At 41.1% G+C, this 18,794-nt stretch overlaps 1 protein-coding gene across 5 annotated transcripts in view; it reads right to left on the reverse strand.

Annotated features, from left to right (window-relative positions):
- Positions 1-18,794, reverse strand: part of vwa5b2 (von Willebrand factor A domain containing 5B2) — a 30,408-nt gene that overhangs the window by 4,146 nt on the left and 7,468 nt on the right. For 3 of the 5 annotated variants that reach the window (XM_088616057.1, XM_088616043.1, XM_088616052.1), the window contains exons 4-19: positions 18,464-18,679; positions 16,481-16,703; positions 14,818-14,975; positions 12,310-12,441; positions 11,444-11,568; positions 10,675-10,851; positions 10,349-10,459; positions 8,722-8,924; positions 6,972-7,086; positions 5,393-5,578; positions 5,054-5,267; positions 4,540-4,826; positions 4,219-4,456; positions 3,570-3,875; positions 2,320-2,457; positions 1,606-1,734 (exon numbers count right to left, since the gene is read on the reverse strand). In XM_088616057.1, the coding sequence (XP_088472183.1) occupies positions 1,606-1,734; positions 2,320-2,457; positions 3,570-3,875; positions 4,219-4,456; positions 4,540-4,826; positions 5,054-5,267; positions 5,393-5,578; positions 6,972-7,086; positions 8,722-8,924; positions 10,349-10,459; positions 10,675-10,851; positions 11,444-11,568; positions 12,310-12,441; positions 14,818-14,975; positions 16,481-16,703; positions 18,464-18,679 (2,958 nt within the window). Of the gene's footprint in view, positions 1-1,605; positions 1,735-2,319; positions 2,458-3,569; positions 3,876-4,218; positions 4,457-4,539; positions 4,827-5,046; positions 5,268-5,392; positions 5,579-6,971; positions 7,087-8,721; positions 8,925-10,348; positions 10,460-10,674; positions 10,852-11,443; positions 11,569-12,309; positions 12,442-14,817; positions 14,976-16,480; positions 16,704-18,463; positions 18,680-18,794 lie in introns of all 5 variants that reach the window. The other 2 variants (XM_088616077.1, XM_088616066.1) reach the window with 2 other exon arrangements.

The raw sequence follows: 18,794 nt of genomic DNA on the forward strand, positions 1-18,794 counted from the left end.
ACCTGTAAAGTGCTTTGAGTGGAGTGTCCACAAAAGCACTATATAAGTGTAAGCAATTATTATTATTATTATTATTATTATTATTATCATCTTTACCATTTCTCTATGGAAGCCCGTTTCCGCCAGGGAGGAAAAAAAAAACGCGCTATGCTATCTCAGAATTCCGACTTAGTATCTCAGAATTGCGACTTAGTAAGTCAGAATTCCGACTTAGCAACTCAGAATTCCGACTTAGTATCTCAGAATTGCGACTTAGCAAGTCAGAATTCCGACTTAGTATCTCAGAATTGCGACTTAGTAAGTCAGAATTCCGACTTTATATCTCACATTTGTGACTTCGAAATAGCCGTATTCCATTGTCTGTCCTTTTGTTATTGTAACGGATTCGGGTTCTAGGGATTGTGCCCTCGCCGCTCCCACCCTAGTTCGTGCCTCGCTGCATTGGCTCGAACCTGAGTCTTGCCAGCTGAGCTAAAGAAGACCTTTTTTAAGTAAAAAAGGACATACAATGGAAATACGTAAAAAGTATGTTTCAGCTTTTATAATTGTGAATTCTTCTGGATGTGAAGTGCCTATTTCTGTATCTTATTTCATATTCTGTCTACGTAAAATAAAAACTATTTTTAAAAAGCCCACCGTGCACTATTCCATCCGGGTACTATGGAAGCCTCACTGGCGGAAATGGGATTCTATAAAAATTAGTGTTATTAATTTGATTTTTATCAGGGCACTGTACAGGACAAGTCTTCAGGCTTATAGATCCTATGATCCTGTACGATTCATGAAAATAGTGTAACGGAACGGCCGACATACAGGTTGTACAATCTGGTTGCAGTACACCACCCTCCCCTGCGCATAACAGGGATGCTGGCCGCCGGGGTTAAAGAAAGTGAGCCAGTGCAGCGAGGCACGAACAAGGGTGGGAGCGGCGAGGGCACAAGCCCTAGAACCCGAATCCGTTACAATAACAAAAGGACAGACAATGAAATATGGCTATTTCGAAGTCACAAATGTGAGAGTTGCTAAGTCGCAATTCTGAGATACTAAGTCGGAATTCTGAGTTGCTAAGTCGCAATTCTGAGATACTAAGTCGGAATTCTGAGTTGCTAAGTCGCAATTCTGAGATACTAAGTCGGAATTCTGACTTACTAAGTCGCAATTCTGAGATACTAAGTCGGAATTCTGAGTTGCTAAGTCGCAATTCTGAGATACTAAGTCGGAATTCTGACTTACTAAGTCGCAATTCTGAGATACTAAGTCGGAATTCTGAGTTGCTAAGTCGCAATTCTGACTTACTAAGTCGGAATTCTGACTTACTAAGTCGGAATTCTGAAATGCTAAGTCGCAATTCTGAGATACTAAGTCGGAATTCTGAAATGCTAAGTCGCAATTCTGAGATACTAAGTCGGAATTCTGAGATACCATAGCGTGTTTTTTTTTTCCTCCCTGGCGGAAACGGGCTTCCATATTTCTCAGAATACGAACAGATCAGGAAATACAGTGTTTTCTCTGGAGGACACTGGGCATGAAAAGTGCTGCCGTCTGCTGCATGTCAGTCTGTAGAACAGCGAAGGTAGAGGGAACCAGAGAGTTGTGGGTTATTACCTGTGGACAAGAATGTGTCTTCAAACTCCTCCGAGTCGTGGCTGGAAGGTCTGCGGCCCAGCCCCATAGAGTATGTCCTCTGCCGCCGACTGCTTGAGTGGGAGCTCCTGTGAGTCCCAAAACGCACCCCTGTCAATCACAGCACTCAAGATTAATCCAATATGTCGGAAGACATAAACTTTTTAGCAATGTCATTCCTTCAATTCTAATGCAGCACACTAAGAAACAGCTTGGAATGGGCATGCCTTTCTTCCCTGTATTACACTGTACACATGCAGTATACAGAATTGATCTTTCTTTTGTGATTTTGACAAAGGTACAGTGCAAGAAATTACGAAGGTAAAACCTTTACTGTATTTTGACTTGGGCATTGTAGTTTTAAATTTTTGTGATGAAGACATTGAAATTTTAGACGACTCATTACTATCCATTTTTTAACCATTTCATCCAATTCAGGCTCAAGGGGGAGCCTATTCCAGAAAGCAGTGGGTGCGAGGTGTGACACACTGTGGACGGGACGCCAGTCCAATGCAGGGCACACACACAGGCATTCACACTTAAAAGATGCTCAGAAAAAAAGATACGTCTCAAAGGGAAGGCAGTCCATTTTTCCCTTCACACACCAAAATAGAGCACAATCTCATCTTCATTTCTAAGTGCACTTAGGTTATAATGTTCTGTTGACCATGTCAAAGGATTAGTGAAGTACTGTACCTGCATTTCGCACTTCCAAAGAGCCTACCAAGCCCTCGTTAGTGCTGGCGTCAACAACTGTGAAGGCTGTGTACATGCTGATGGTGTTACAACCCTTGCTTGTTTGAATGGCTTTCGTACGATATCTCTTAGCTGGCCCTGTTCACAAAAAACAAGACATTTAGGATACAAAAACCTATGGTGACCGAACTTAGAGTAACAATATTCAGTTTGCCAACAGTTAAGCCACATTTCATCTGATAACCACAAAGAAAGATTGTCAAGAGTAAATGTATAATACATGTTCTTTACATCCGCAACTTTGAAAAAAAAAACCCTCTAAATCCAAATCATCAGCAACACCCAATGAGTGGGTTCCTAGAAGGAAAAGATCTGAATTCAGGAAAGAGGTTTGTGGGGAAACAAATGGAAAACATTTGCCTGCAATCAAATGGATCACAGCGTGCTGAGCTGATGAATGACCAAGCTTGTAATAATTAATAGGCACCCACAAGGATATAACTTCAGTGATAAGGAAAAAAATCCCTTAAGTATTGGAATTCATTGATGAAATGCTGTTTCATAATATCTGTATGATATCACAAGCTAATTCGTATTTCAAAATGAATTTGCTGTTGAGTTTGCTGTTTGCTGTTGCTCAAACAGTAAAGGTGTTTGCTTTAGTGTAGAAGAAATCTACACTCAATATGTCTTGGGTTCAATTGTGGGTCATGTCACAAGTCAGCTGTAACTTGGATTCCCCAGATGGTGGTGCAGCAGATTGTTGTTGTCTCTGAGGCTGGTCCACCAGAACTCTTTTGGTTGTACAGAAAACAGCATCACATGCAACTTCTCAGACGCCTGCTGTGACATCAGTGAGAGATAACACTGCTTCCTTCTTCCACGCTAATTTGCTTGCCGGGTATTGGAGCGAAGGGGTTACACAGAGTCAAAGGATGAATGGTTCACTTGGGTGGAGAGGTCAGAGGTCAGAGGAGCATGGCTGCCTTCCCTCAATCCTCTCTGCTTATTTCACGAATCTCTGATTTTGGATATAACGAAATAGCTGACATTTCCAAATTGGTTGGGTATCAAAAATTGTTAAAATTTTGTTAACTAATCTGAAATAGTCAGAATTTTGCTTTTCAATGGCACTCATAGCTCAATGAGTATCCTACTCAAGGACCAGTAGATTGCTTTATTACACCTGGTGCACGTCTAACATGAAGACTGACATATAGTATCCACCCTGTAGGGTGCTTCTTTCTCACCGTGCTCAATGTCTGACTCTCTCTCAGCCATGTTCTCAAAGTCCCGGATGACAGAACGAGCAGTCAGCTGATGCATCATCTCCTCCCAGCCATCCGTTCTGCTGCCAGGCCCCTGTGGAACCAGCAACAGCTCCAGGTTGACCTTCACTTCCCAAGACACTGGCTTGCCAGCCAAAAGGCCTTGAATGATGGAACGGCACTGGGTCAGAGGAGGAGGGGTTTCCTCAGCAGGAGCCGCAGTGAAGAGATACTCAGGATCTGTAAAGGAGTCCCAGTCCAGCGGGGAGGCAGGGAACAGGAGGCTGTCTGAAGCCAGGGGAAGAGAAGAAAGATCATTCATAGTCTCACATTCAGGATCACTGTTAGAATTAGCAGTTCAGACAATCTTTACAGAGCCTGCTCCTCTACAAACCACCATTTATCGTGTTCCTCAGGCATCCTACAATACTATTCACATGGTCTTTGCTCACTGTTCTACAGCCCTGTTGCTGTGTGGATGTGTTGTTAAATGAACTCTGACACTGTTACTAAGTGTTGCTTTATAATTTATTAATTTCTTTTACCAGGAAACAGTTCTAGCATGAACTGCTATCACATTGCCCACACAATGGCAGCTCTACAGGTCTACAGGAAGCTGCACCATGCTCACTGGAGTCGGTGAGACTCCTGCGGGAGAGAGCTCCCCGGGGCGTAGGCTGCGTCTCCCCGTCGCTCTCCTCCAGCCTCCCGCCAAGTGTCTGGTCGAATGACACCTTCTCCAGCGCCCGCCGCAGCCGGTGCATGTCCAGCTCGCCCTGTGGAGAGGAGAAGCTGCGGCCCGACATGGCCGAGCGTGCCAGCGTCCTCTGCCTCCAGCGAGACTCCTCCGAGTTGGGCACTGCCCCCGCCTGCAACGCAGGGTGGGCCAGAGGTTAACACTGAAGACGTGGCGCTCAGTAAAAATGCCACGGACCCACAAGGCTTTTCTCACCTTTCCATTCGAGGATTCATTGCGTGGTGGTGCGGGGGCCTGTTTCCAAGGGGACTCCCACCGTGACAGGCTCTTCCGCTCTGGCTGTGACACCTTTTCCAGACCTTGGGGCAGAGAGCCTGTTTCCAAGACGAGGTCACGGGCACCTGGAGATTCACTGCTCGAGGAGCCATGAGGCAGGCCTCTCTCACTGCTGACGGAGCATCGCGTTAGTACATACTGTTCCTGAATGTATGAGGCCTGCAGGATCCTCTTCCGGACATCGCTCGATGACTCCATCTCCCCTCCTGCAGTACACAACCTTGTGTCAAGTTTTCAGTTTCGACTGTCAGTAAGTATGAGCTTTCGATACGGGACTTTAAGCTTTATGCTTTACACTGTAACTTAACTGTTGCTCTTTTAAATGTAAGGTTTGTCATAAAAACCTAAACAGGTTAATGAATAAAAAGTGTGAAACAAGTGCCCTGAGAGCAAGAGAAAATATGTATACAAAAAAATCAACATAACTATTGACCTGTGCCTGTGTCCGTAGGCCTGGCACAGGAAAATTCAGAAGAAATCTCTCGAGAGATCTCTCTGAGGGCCTCCTCAATGTCACAACGCTCGGAGGGCCCCGGAGAGGGGCGCCGGATATCTGCAGTGGAGGGAGTGGAGAGCTCATCCTGAGACTGAGCAAATACAGAACTGACCGACCCCCGAGATAGCCCCTTGGCTCCATGACCCTTCAACTGGGACAAAGAACAGAGATCCATTCAATTATGGAACAGGAAGATTGTCTTGGGTAAGTGCTAATATCTAATTCACAACAGGTTGTGTAACTGTGCTTTAGGATGGAAAGTCCCTCTAAACTTACCCCAGCCTTCCTGCTTCGAAAGGAAGATACGTCATACAGAGTGCAGTAGCCAATCAAGCAGTCACCAGGATAGAGCGGGGCAATTTCATTGGGCGAGAGAAGTGCCTCCATGTTATCTGGCACATACCAGTCAATTCGAATGTCGGTAATTGCAGGTTCAAAGGCCTTCTTCAGGGACTTCATCAGCTGAGATGAAGCAAAGGAAGGAAATCATGAGAGGTGTTTTTGTACTAGAAATGGTTTGGCAATTCTACAGGGATCTGTTCTCCTAGACTCAATGGAAGCTAAAAATCCTGAAATTAAAATCAAAAGGAATGATTTTAGAATGAGAAAGAAAAATAACCATTACAATAACAAATGTAGAACTATTATCTATGGAATTTCAGAGAAAATTCAGACTCTTCAGTCATGTATTTGGCCTATTTGCTGAACTAACTACAGTAGAAATAAAAATGATGAAAAACTGAAGTGAAAAATCACCAAGAAACGTATGTTGTCCTGCTGGAATTGTGTCATCTCAGGATGTAGGGCAGTTAGTGTAAGTGGGTCTCAGGACTTGATCAATGTAGCACTGAACAGTCAGGTTGCCATCAATCACTACCAGAGGAGTTCTTTACCAGCTAGCAACACGGGAGGTAACATATTGGGTTCTTTTCTGCTTCTCTCATTTTTGCTTTTTACCTAATTTTATATTATGAGGCTAAAACAACTTATTACCTGTGCTCCAGCCACCCTCTCGAAAGTTGGCAAAACTACCAAAATGACACTAAGAACATTTAATTAAAATCCAAAATTAATTTACAGCTGGGTCTCCACATTTGCAAGGCTGCGGTGCAGCGAATCATATACTGTAGTATAGCCAAGTCTACCCCTATACCATTGCATAATACGCTACAATATTGTACGTAGTACGTATAGTTAAACAACGCAAGTAACCCTCCCTTATATGATAATTAAAGTACTAATGCATTGGCTTTAAATCAATTTGAATAAAATTGCTCAACTACAGTAAAAGAAACAACAGTAATCACAAACCTATAGTTATCCATTAAAATCACATGAATCCTCTTCTACATCAGGCTCGCACTTTCTCTCTCTGCCTCTATGACTATCACCCCACACCGCAGTGATGCAATAGAACCGTCAAGTTGTCTTCAGGCTGTCATTCCCCAAGCAACAGACACAGAACCAGAGTCTTTGTTACAGTATAAAAACAAGACCACCTTAAGATGCAGGTGCTGGGCTAGGAGCAGGGGGCAGGGAGTAGCTCACTTCCTAGCTACTGTAGATTCATCTCTCAATCCTAGTCTGTTGCGCTTCTAATTTGAAAGCTGTGGTTAACAGCCTTAGAATCGGTTTCATCCTGCACCGCTCTTCTTTCATCCAAGACCCCATCAGCCAGACCGAATCGCAAGTATGTAAATTAGCAGACAACGAGACCCCACTTTACCCCAATCGAGACCCCAATATCCTGGAAGCATAATACATAGAGTGATAACTTTCCCTCGCTGCTCTGCACATGGATTCTTCCCAGTCCACTTCAGGTGCCGGCCATCCTATTGCTTGCTCTAGTGCTCACCTTGGGCTGCAGCCTCTCCTCTTCACTCAAGAACTCTGTACTGCCGCCTGTCGCCTTGGCGATGCCATGGAGGAGTCGTCTACACGCTAGAGGGCCCAACCCCAAACCAAAGCACCTGTAACCAGTAAAGTGAATTGGTTGTAAAAAACGTTTAAGTCATAAAACTGTATTTTTAAACCACCTGAACATACAATAGTACAAGTAGAGTTAAGTTTAGCAGGAATGGAAGCTGATCTGAACTATGACTTTATGCCCATTGGTGACACAGAACTACTGCCTCATAGCTCCTGGTACCGATTCCATCTTAGTGCAGCTACATATTCCCAACCCTGGTCCTGGAGAAACACTGTGTCTGTGCTTGCCTGTTTAGACATAAACATATTTCTTTATTTATTCTAGTTCTGCGTGTCAAAATACCCTTCTTCTAGGGTAGTTTTCTTTCATTACTTCAGCATGCAGACCTTCACACAGCCTCTCCTCCTGCTGTTACTGCTGACGAAAGAGCTCTTACTAGTTAATCAATGGATGAGGAACAGACACAGGTGAGAATGACAGTATTTGACACTTCCACAATTCGTGTTCTCCTTCTGCAACACACCTGAATGAGGGCAGGAGGAAAATTGCTACAGGGTTGATACCAATCGCATATCCCATTTGACCTCTTAAGAGCTGAAAGAAAATTTACAAACATGCTTCAAATAGAAAGCCAAAATCAATTATCTTGTGATGAAGAACTCAGCTGGGCCAAAAATCAGAAGAAACAGTGTTCTTCCAGGACCAGGGTTGGGAACCGCTGGTGTGGACTCTCCATGTTCTTCACATGTTCATCTGGGTTTTTAGTGGGTGCTCCACTTTCTTCCCACTACCCAACATACAAGTGAGGTGTGACTGGCAGCTCTGAACTGTCTCATTTGATGGTGGTGGTGTTTGAGAGAATTCATAGGTGGAGGCATCTGCTCCCTTTTAAAACATCTTTTAAACATCTTTAAAATGTGACTAGGGGTAACTACCATAAGACTGTACCATAAGAAAGATTAAGATTCATTATCTGCTCCCTGTAGAATTAAAAATTCCATTATATGAAACACATTTCAGGCAAATTACATAAAAAATAAAGGTACAATAATATCACAAGAAATCACTCAAAATAATTGGACAAAAATCCCGTAGAAATTTGATTGGGACTGGCAATCGAATGGTTAAGGTACAGTACCTGTCTGCACTGTTGAATACAGATGTAGGACAAATGAAATTAGTCTGATCAGTTTGCTGTTCTGCCCTGGGGAGCAGTAGAGTGGAGAGAGGTTTAGAGTTGGCTTTGGCATGGAGCACTTAGCGTGATTGCAATATATGACCTGCAGTTATGGTGTCGCCAGTCACCTCCCTCTCTCTCTCCTTCCTTGCCTGCATATTTCAAACACATACTAATTACTGTCCCAGTCTGGCTACAGGCTAGATTGAGGACTGGGGAAAGCTACGAGTTTGGGTGCGTCAGACCACCTTTTTGTGCTACATTTCATTTTAAGTGAGCTCTATCAGGGTGCATTGTTAATGCAGTTTAAAACCAAACAGGATTTACAGTAGGAGACACCTTGCATCCAAATGTGACTAATCTCACCTTACCTTATGAAGTACATTTTCCGGGGACACAGGGAAGACCTTCATACAGTATGTGACTTGCCTGTCAATGCAGATTGCACATTACACATACACACTGTGCAGCAGAGGCACAGAAAACAGGAGTGTTTACCTGGCAGTGCTGGCGTGCCTCCTCACCAGCTCAATGACTTTGCCCACGCTGCTGACCGAGCCATCAGTGAGGATGAAGAGCTGGCGAGGGTATTCCTTGTGGACTGGCTGCCGGAAAACCCAGGACAGGGCCCCGAAAATATTGGTCCCCCCCATGCTGGCTCTCATCTTCTGTACATACTCACATGCCTGGGAGAGAGTGTCCTGTGAAGTGTGCAGCACATGTCAATAGCGGTCAGGCACATGGAAAACCCTATGTGGATCACACATACTGTATCATTCTATGAAATGTAAAAATATTCAGAATTGTACAAATTCTATTCAGTAAATCATCCCATTACATATCTACACAAAAGCTCCAGCAGGTATTTTACACTAGGTGTGTTCATATTTATTGGAGAAATGTAACTCCAGTTGATGCATAATTAAATATCCTGGGCATATGGAAGTTAATTTGTGTTTAGCTCCATTGAGTAATTGTACACCTGCTTTAAAAAAACAATGGATTGGAAAACTTTAATGGATCTAGCAGACAATACGCAAAAAACACAATTAGTTTACCTCACCTTCACAGGGCTGTTAAAGATGTAATAGATAAACTAAACTATTCAGCTTTGAAAACAACAATAATAACTTGGGTGGGGTAAGCACCCTTGGGTGGGATGTCCATCAGAGGCACAATTTAGACATGCCAATTAACCCAGTCAGCATGTCTTGGGGAGGTGTGAGGACATCAGAGCTCAGAGGACAGTCCCACAGACACAGGGAATGATGTCACCCAGAAGGCACATCACAGGATCAAACCCAGGGCCTGTGAGCAGTGCTGTCCAACATGCCACTGTGCTGCATGATAAGCAACACATGCAGCAGAGTAAACTAAAAACCTCAATACATCTTTGTTGCATACAGTAATTTAATTCCACCCAGCTGTGTAGACAATCGATTTAATTAAGCTGTAGTCATGAAACTCAAAGCTCATACATACAGCTGGTTGTAAATGCAGGTTGGGTCACCATATGCTCTGATATTTTTAAACGGGTACTGTGCTTCTGTAATGTTCTAAGTAAACCTGATACTTTGCAGTCAAGGCAACCCACTATTGTGACCCGGACATTAAAAGAGATAACATTGATCCTTATCGACAGTAAAGCACACAAGGAAATTTTCTCAGAAATAACAGCTACTGTTTTAATCAGGAACAATCATGAAAGAATCCTGTGTCCACGCCACTTATTCCTTAGTGGCCTTAAATTTCTCATCTGTCCAATTTTATTATTCACCTAATTGATTTATTTTCAGATCCAAAAGAGATTGCACTCGAGGGGCACTAAGGCCACTGCAGCTTTCTTCTCCTTGAGATAGTGGAGACAAGCTAAACTCTGTTGCACAGTGCTGAAGAGATTTAAGATTTAATATTACAACATATGGAAGACACCAGGACAAAGGACAGTTAGTTTCATGAACTATCAGCTATTGCACTGGTCCTACTATTACATACCTTTGAGAAAAAAAAGAATCTATTTTCCATGAGATAGTTTAACTAGCCAGTGCTCACAAAGTTATAAAAGACCATTTTTAAATCTTCTTTATGAAACTGCATATGCAAACCTGCCCCCAGAGGCACTCACATCATTGCAGATCTTGCTGGTAGAGAAAAGAGTTTGGATGGTGGAACCAAAGCCCACAATATTCAACAGGGTCCCTGGAGGAAGACTCTTAATAGCCACTATCATAGCTTCCTGCAGGGAAGAGGACATAGTATTTAAGAACCTTAACAAGAAGACTGGTCATTTTAATACAGCTTCTAATGAATCCAGAACCTCATGAATCACTTCATAAGATCAATAAATGCTGGCATTAATTTTTTACTGATTTCTTCCAAAGAAGATCCATACTGCTAAAACAAAGCTGTATATTGTAAGTGCTTGAGTGTCTTTGGATTCTGAGCAGGCACCTTGATTCTGTCGATGTTGGCCCCACTCATACTGCCGCTACGGTCGATGATGAACAGCACCTCCCGTGTAGCCCGGTGGAGGTCATATGGGACACTCAGGAGATCTGGGCAGAAGTTGAGCATCAGGACGGGGTTGGAGAGGATGTCTTTGTGGAAACGTTTTCTCACGAATTCCAGCTACAACAAAGTACAAGAGCTCTGTCAAAAAAATAGCTTCCAAATTCTGAATTGTGTCACCAATGGGAAAAGTTTTATTTTGTCTCTTTTTTCTAAGGGTACCATCTTTTATAACTTTTAAGAGGTATAGTCTTGTAACTCGAAATGGGCTGCACATACTGGGTGTTTATGCTGCTTTACTTTATCGGATATCCTAAAACACAGTAATTCTAAGAGCTTTTGACTCAAGGTGCTGTACAGTAGCACACATACTGTATAACACAAAACACAAACAAACCACAAAGCCTTTGTATAAAAACAGACCATTAAACAAGTTTTAAAAATGCAGACATTTACAAAGTCTCTAAAGGATTTGGCTAATGAGTTCCAAAGTCATGGTGTTGCACACAGTAAGTTTCTCATTCATTGTGTGGGGTCTGGTCTTCACCTGAGTGAGAATATCTGAAACAGTAGATCTCAAACTAACAGACTATATTCATGCAAGAATTCTTGAAGATAATCTGGAGTTGTACCATACAGTACATCAATAATGTTACAGTGTGTACTGTACAGTGGTAAGTCATGTACTGTATGTGAAATAGGGCTATCTCACCTTCTTCTCCGGATCTGCCTCTTTCCTGGCACAGCGAACGAAATCGCGGCGGGAGCAGATTTGGTGCTCGTACTCCTCAAAGGTCAGTCGCCCCTTCTCCAGGAGAACGTGGGGGGTGTGGGGCTCTGAGAGGCAACACCAAGCCATGAGAGACAACACTTCCACTGTGTGGAGGTTATTAGGAAAGAGCCATTGTTCATAAGCCCCTTTTATCACCAGCAGAACACTGGTGTTCTCTTATGGTTGTGAACTCAAATGCAACTATTACAATTTCATGAATATTATAATTGTACAAATGAATATACAGTGTTCAAATGCTGAACTTTTTAAACAGTTTCAACAGAATTTTTAAAATGAAATTGATTTGCCTATCAGGGTGAAGATTTCAATACCCTTATGTCCAAGAGATGTCTGTGGAACCTAATATTACAAACATTATCACAGAGATGTCTTATGTGTTTGATGCATTAAAATCTACTGTATTTTTCAAGCTATCAAACTATCAAGCTCTCAGACAATTAATAGTTTTAAAAGTACCAGCATACACAAATATTTAACAACCTATGCCAATATACCAATTCAAAACTGCACTGATCTCAACTATCACTGCCAATGCTGAGTAAAAACACACACTTTTGCTGCCTGGTTGCACTGTAAGAAGACAAATTTGCACAGAATTACACAGTAATGATAATCTAATAAATAGTTTTTAGATTCAACCATAAACCACTCCCAGCACATCAAAGTGCACTGTACTGTATATGCTATACAAACTGAACACAGTACACCTCTTACTGCTGACTTGCTTTTGCCTCCCTCTAACCCCACTCTGGTGCCTCAGTGTTAGTGTCCCCCAGTGGTCTCACCACTCAGGTGAAGGATAATCTCCAGGTGGCGGTCATATGGGTGTTCCTCAGCCAGGGTGATGTATGTAGCTGAGGCTGACTGGGCGCTAGGGTCTGCATCAGCTCTCAGAGCATGAGTGGGGCTCTCCAGACCTCCAAAGGCAAGGACCGATAGGGACAGTAAACAAAACACAAAACAATCCCAGATTTAAATTAAATCGTCAATATACTGTACTAGCAATATATTAACAAATTAAGGAAGCTCCCATGAAATGCATGCTTTGTTTCATACAGGTTCAAAATATATGCTGCACACCTTAAGAATGTGATCTCTCATCTTTTTCACAACATGCTTTTCTGTACTGGTACCAATTGGCTAGGCTGCAGGCTTTACTAATCTCCTACCACTTATCTATTCCCACATATTCCCATTTTATTTTCTCTCACACAATGCAATCTGAACTCACGAGAAAAAAAGAAAAAAACACTCGTAACCTTAACCACCACCCTGAACGGCAGGCACTCCTGGAGTATCTGACTTAGCATTTTCTCAGTTGTTATTGTTTTTGTCTTTTTTGACTTAGAAAAACACTACTGCTACTACAGAGATAAAATATAGAGTGCTGCCAAGACATAAAACCAGTGCCCTGTAAGTCAGGTAGTATTTTCTGAAGGCTGGATATAGGATAGTTTCAGCACCTACAAGGTAAACATAGGGTATTTTGAGTATGCAGTGGGTTGTGCTTAAGATAGCACACCATTTCAAATTAGAGCCACATGTATTTACACTGCTGACAAAAGGATTTTCTAACACTTCTATTCTACTATATTTTTGTGAGTTGCTATACCTCCCACACCGTGAGGGCCACAAATACGTCATTCTTATAGATATAGCTAATCCATGAACTCTTCAGGACCCTAATAAATCATAAAACATTCTTTTTAAAAACTAGATTAGCCTTTGTAAGTAATTGATGACCAAGACTTAATTCAAACTGGCAGGTCCTCCAGCTCCAGAGAACAGTATTTTTACCATTCCTTCACGTTCTAGAAAAAGTGGCATAAAGACCTCTTTTTTTTTCTTTAGAGCGACATAAGAGGAACGTGACTGATTAAAATAAGTGAATGCAAATGTTCTGCCTCCTCTCCCATGGGAAACCATTGATTGTGGACTGATTAAATATTCTAATTGACCACCTCTTTACTCCTGGCTAACACAATTTGGAAAAACTCCATATTGGTCTCCCCTCTCTCTCTCTCTGTTTGAATTTGAAACAATCCAGCACACTGACATATTGCATAAAAACCAGTCAGACCCAACTGTATCCTGCAGTAAATCAGTTTATTAGACTGACTCAAACTATTGATTTTTTTCCTTCCCCTTGCCACACACACACACACACACATACATGTTTCAGAATCTGAAATATGCTGTTGGGAAAAATTGTGAATAACAACCTAGGGAGATGAGGGGTTCTCTTGCCAACTTTTAATAGGTTTAATTTTCGTTTTGTTCTTTTTGGCTTTGATTACTGATTCAGGAATGGTGTCAATATGTCTGCCATGTGGCAGAAACTATTGTACTAGAGCTGTAAAGCTTTTTGTTATTCTATAGAAAGTCACATTTTTATGAAATTTTGTAAGACTATATAATGAACATGGTACCCCGTGGGGTTAGAGCAACACATACTACATTGCCAATGTATTTGGTAGTGTCTTATACTTTTTAACAGCTAGTTTTGTGTTTAATTGCATGTGTAAAGACAGTTATAGTTATGCAACATAAAAAGTGTTACACAATTATCTGTACTAAATACAGGAAAACTGATGATAGCACAGACTGTACACTACTAGCAACAACATACATTTAACATTAAAATGATATATTAAAGTGTCTTTCAGTTTACAGCTACTTATTATTAAGTTATTAGGCTAATTTTGCATAAATATAACATTTTCAGAATGTTTATTTTCTTGACTGGTGTGAGACTGTCACAGAAGCAGGACGTTTCTTAGGTCTTTCATCTAATAGGATACATATTGCACAGCTGGGGCGGGGGATGGAGGGAGGTTATCTGCTGGTCATTTATGTCTATGCATTAGAAATATGGGAAGAACTGTAATTTGTATATTAATAGGACTCTAGAATGTCATGACTTCAAAATGGAGATAAATTGTGCATTTTAGAATATGTGCACAGACCAATTGAAAATAATAAATGGAACTTTACAGAAAAAAAATAAGTTAAATAATGTACAGTAGGCACACAAATGGTGCCACAAAATTTTAATTAATGCATTTCATTAATGACATGCAAATTGTTACCAGAAAACTCAAGTGTACTGAAATACTGTATGTTGTATTATGTTTCACTAATGTGGAATCCAAGTTCACTGGTTGTCTGTACAAATGAACAGAATAATCTATCAGCAGAACCATTTATTATGTACAGTAGATGTCTATTCAGCTGTGATTGGTATGTTGTGTATCCTTTTCACCGAGATCTGATGATCAGTGTCAGTGTCTCACCTGCTAGCAGACAAGCTCCCCTCACCAGCAATTCGAAGTTCAGCTCATAGGGCAGTGTAGTCGAGGCCTGACAGGTGAAAATGGCATGGATGCACTGCGGGTCAGAGTCTGGAGTCTTTTCCTGCTTCCCAGATGTAGCACCAAAGCAGGTGGTAGGACTGAAAGAGCACAGGGTTACCTGGTAAACTGAGGATGCCAGCAGACTCCATATACAGTACTGTACTGTACCTAGTCTTATGGGCAATAATCCAAACACACATGTAGACTAACACATTTCCTCCAGAAATGTGCAGACCTAAAAGAATTTCAGTCAAAGAAAATTGTTAATTTTTTCATTATCGTAATTATAATCATCAATAAAGAAGTAGAAATTGGAGGAACAAAATATCCAGACGTGTCCTGATGACATTTGTACTGAACATAAAAAAAGATGATCAATCTTTGATTGATGGTCGAAGTCAATGTTAAGAAATATTTTGCGATTGGATTTTGTATTCAATAAGGCTTCAGCAATTAAAATTATTTAATTTTCTAAACATTTCTGTTCTTAAACAAACACTGTAAAGCCAAGTACAGCACGTTTATTTATGATGATATAAATTTATGTGCGATAAAACAGATTACATCTGAGTGTGGTTTAATACTGTACTTTTGTAACATGTTGGATTAATGGTCCAGATCAGTCCTCCCTGTCCTCCTGTACACCCACTGAACTTTTCTGTTTTGTATATTTTTTAAGCCTGTTGTAATGAAGTTCTTGGACCTTCAGCACGAATATCAGTTGGTAACCATTTCCAATACTATTGCATTTAAGAAATAAACAATCACTGCAAACTATCATAAAAAACATAGAGAATACCATAAATACAACCACAACATCACTACATTGACTTCAATGCTGCCTGTGGAGATACTGGGCCACTCAAGTTCCATAGTTTCAGTAGCCTAAAATGAGTTTCCATCACCAACCACTGCCACGCAGAAAAGATTCGGAAGGTGACAGAACATGATGGTCACTGGAGCAAACAGTAGAGAGGCAGCTACACATTTCCCTTTGAAATCTCAGAGGTGTTGCACGTCACAACATTGGTAACTGCAGAAGAGGAGGCTAACATAACATTTTGCCACAGTTAAACACTGGAAATGTTAACCTTGAGGCTGTTTGAACTGACACATTAGTCACGTCTGCTGTTACCTTTCATGACACCTCTGAAGCACCTGCGCCAACAACCATGCCTCCTGTGAGGCCACTTACATCCGCTTTCTTTCCCACAATGCAGTAAACTGACGAGAGGTCCTGCTCTGCTTCTACTTTTCAGTCTTCATTTTGTGACAGCAAGTGCACTGGGCCATTCCGTGGAACAAACAGTACCATTTTATACCATTCCTGAATATTTTGGTTGGGCAGAACCTAGCATAAAGAAGGTCTTCCCTTCACTCAGTAAAAATGCACATTTCCTTGTGCTGTAGTGAGTCCAAGAACGCCTTAAGTATTCTGACCTCAAATCTGACGACATATTCTGCGTAATTTATAGACAGACGTTGTGGCTTTATATAATGGATGAAAACCACAAATCTTGTTACTGTTTAATATCATCAGCACATTTAGGCACACGTTGTTAATAGTTTTGTGCTAAATCAAAGAAAGTGAATTCCAACCTACCCATTCTCATCACACCGCCCCCCAGTTTCGTTCTTGGTTTGAGCCATTCTAGTCACAATGGGAGTGAACACTGAAGGGAATACGAGATGGATTGCTCCATTGTGCAATGTGGAGAGTTCCAGGGTGGTGCTGATGATGACAGTTACTATGTTCATTGGAGCAATCACCCCCGTGCCAACAATAAAAGTGGTTCGCTCCAAGTCTTCATCCAGGACGAGGTGTCCTGTAAGCACATATTTGTAGAGCAGACAGCACTGAAACATTGTTGTTTTAAGAGAGATGCTGGTTAAGAGAATTCTTTATGGAAAATAACTGCTGTGTATTTATGTAGTTAGGTTGTACACTGCTTTTCATATTTCAGTTTCAAAATAATATGAAGTTATCAAACATATTGAATATGAAAAAGAAATGCATAACATTATATATATAATATAATATAATAATTAATATATAAAAAAATATATATAATGTTCTATATATACGTTTTAAAATATATATATCCCACTCAAAATTTATGTATCTAAAAATACATATTATACATCTTTTTGAGTGATGTGTTTTTGTCAACAACAGTACAATATTTGAAGTAAAATTAAGAGTTTTTAAGTCATTAAATAATGTATTTACATTAATAAATCATTACAATTTACATGGCACACTATTATGTCCTGTCTGAAGTCATACACCCAGAATACAGTCGTATTACAGGCATTTTAGAAGCATACAACAAAACAAGAAATGTCCTTTATCATACACATGACTCTGACTATTCAGTGCAGGAAAAAAAAAACATTCTTCCATTCCTGGGCATATTAGTATAATTTTTTAAACTAATGCAATTCCAAATGGATGCTTTGAGCTTAATCCATTTGTCATTCTTTTTTGCTTAGGTCTGCAAAGACATGTTATTACGGTAAAAGAAGAATAGCGGCCTTTTAGGTGATCTATACTGAACCTGAAACATTTCTTCTAGTGCAAAAGGGTTTGCTGTTCTCTCTACCAATCTGGTCTGAGCTAATGGAAGTGCTAAAGAGCAAAGCGGTTTTTCATTATAAAGTACTGTTTTCATCTGCTGGATCCATTAAAGGATTAAACTGACTTTGTTCAGTGATTACTTTACACAGAGCATCTACTGGAACTATGGACCCACAAAAAGCTGCCACTCATAAGTCTGGACTGACTACACTGGCAATGACTAACATCCACCATCCACTTTTAAACTGCTTTTACAAGTTAAAGAGCCTATCCTGACAAGCAACAGGGGTGAGGAAGAATACACCCTGGACGGGACACAATCATTCACACACCAGGACCAATTATCTCAGAAGCCAATTAACCTACCAATATGTCTTTGGAGTTTGGAAGGAAACTGTAGTACCTGGAGGAAGCCCATGCAAACACAAGGAGAACATATACATTTCTCAAGTCTGGAATTGAACCCAGGGCCCCAGTGCAGTAAGGTAGCGATGCAAACCACTGTGTCACCCTGCCACCTGTTATCAAATTAATTGATAAGTAATTCATTTGGTATTTTTTGTTTCCAAGCAACTGAAATCCTTGGGATCAGGAGTGGAGATTTTTGGCATTTAGCCTTGGTCACTTTGCCATGTCCATTATCCAAAGGAAATCAGTCCACCTCCTGCAAAATCTTTAAACATTGAGAAGAGATGAAAAGAATCCCAAGGCTGCATTAAAACTCAGATGGCAAAATGCCCGAGAGACATTCTCTTAGAAAATGACTTTTCTAGAGAACAGCTCAGACATCCATCATAGATCTGGGAATATTGCTGTCACCAATGACAAACTGGCATTCAACCAACTCCCTGTTTTTTTTATGCCCGCTTATTTATTGTAATGTTCTTACAGTTTGATATGGGTAACTTACGGTAATGGAATGGATTGTGTAACGTTCTCTAACAAGTGTAATGCACCCTTCAAGTCCTTTGTATTCTTGTTGCCTCTTGATGAGACCCAGATTCTTACCATTGGTGCACTGGAAGTCCAGGCTGGAGCTGCCACAGCAGTTCCAGTCCTTACCATTAGAGCACTGCTGCTCCACAGCTGAGCTGGCACAGCAGTCCAGGCAGCAGTCTTCAGCCTTGGCTCTGCTCTGAATCTGCACGCTCACCATCCTTCCAGCAATCACGGCCTCGAATCCCACTACCACTTCCGTTTCTTGCAGAGGGTATACAAACACGCCTAAAGCATGACGTCAGACCAAAAACAAAAACAATTGAGAGAGAGATAAACTATGAAGTCTGTGCATACACCCGTCTAAGACACAGACATGGATGCTAAAATACTGTACCTTAAA

Source organism: Lepisosteus platostomus, chromosome 2 (genome assembly GCF_059453375.1).
Source record: "Lepisosteus platostomus isolate fLepPlt1 chromosome 2, fLepPlt1.hap1, whole genome shotgun sequence".
NCBI lineage: Eukaryota > Metazoa > Chordata > Actinopteri > Semionotiformes > Lepisosteidae > Lepisosteus > Lepisosteus platostomus.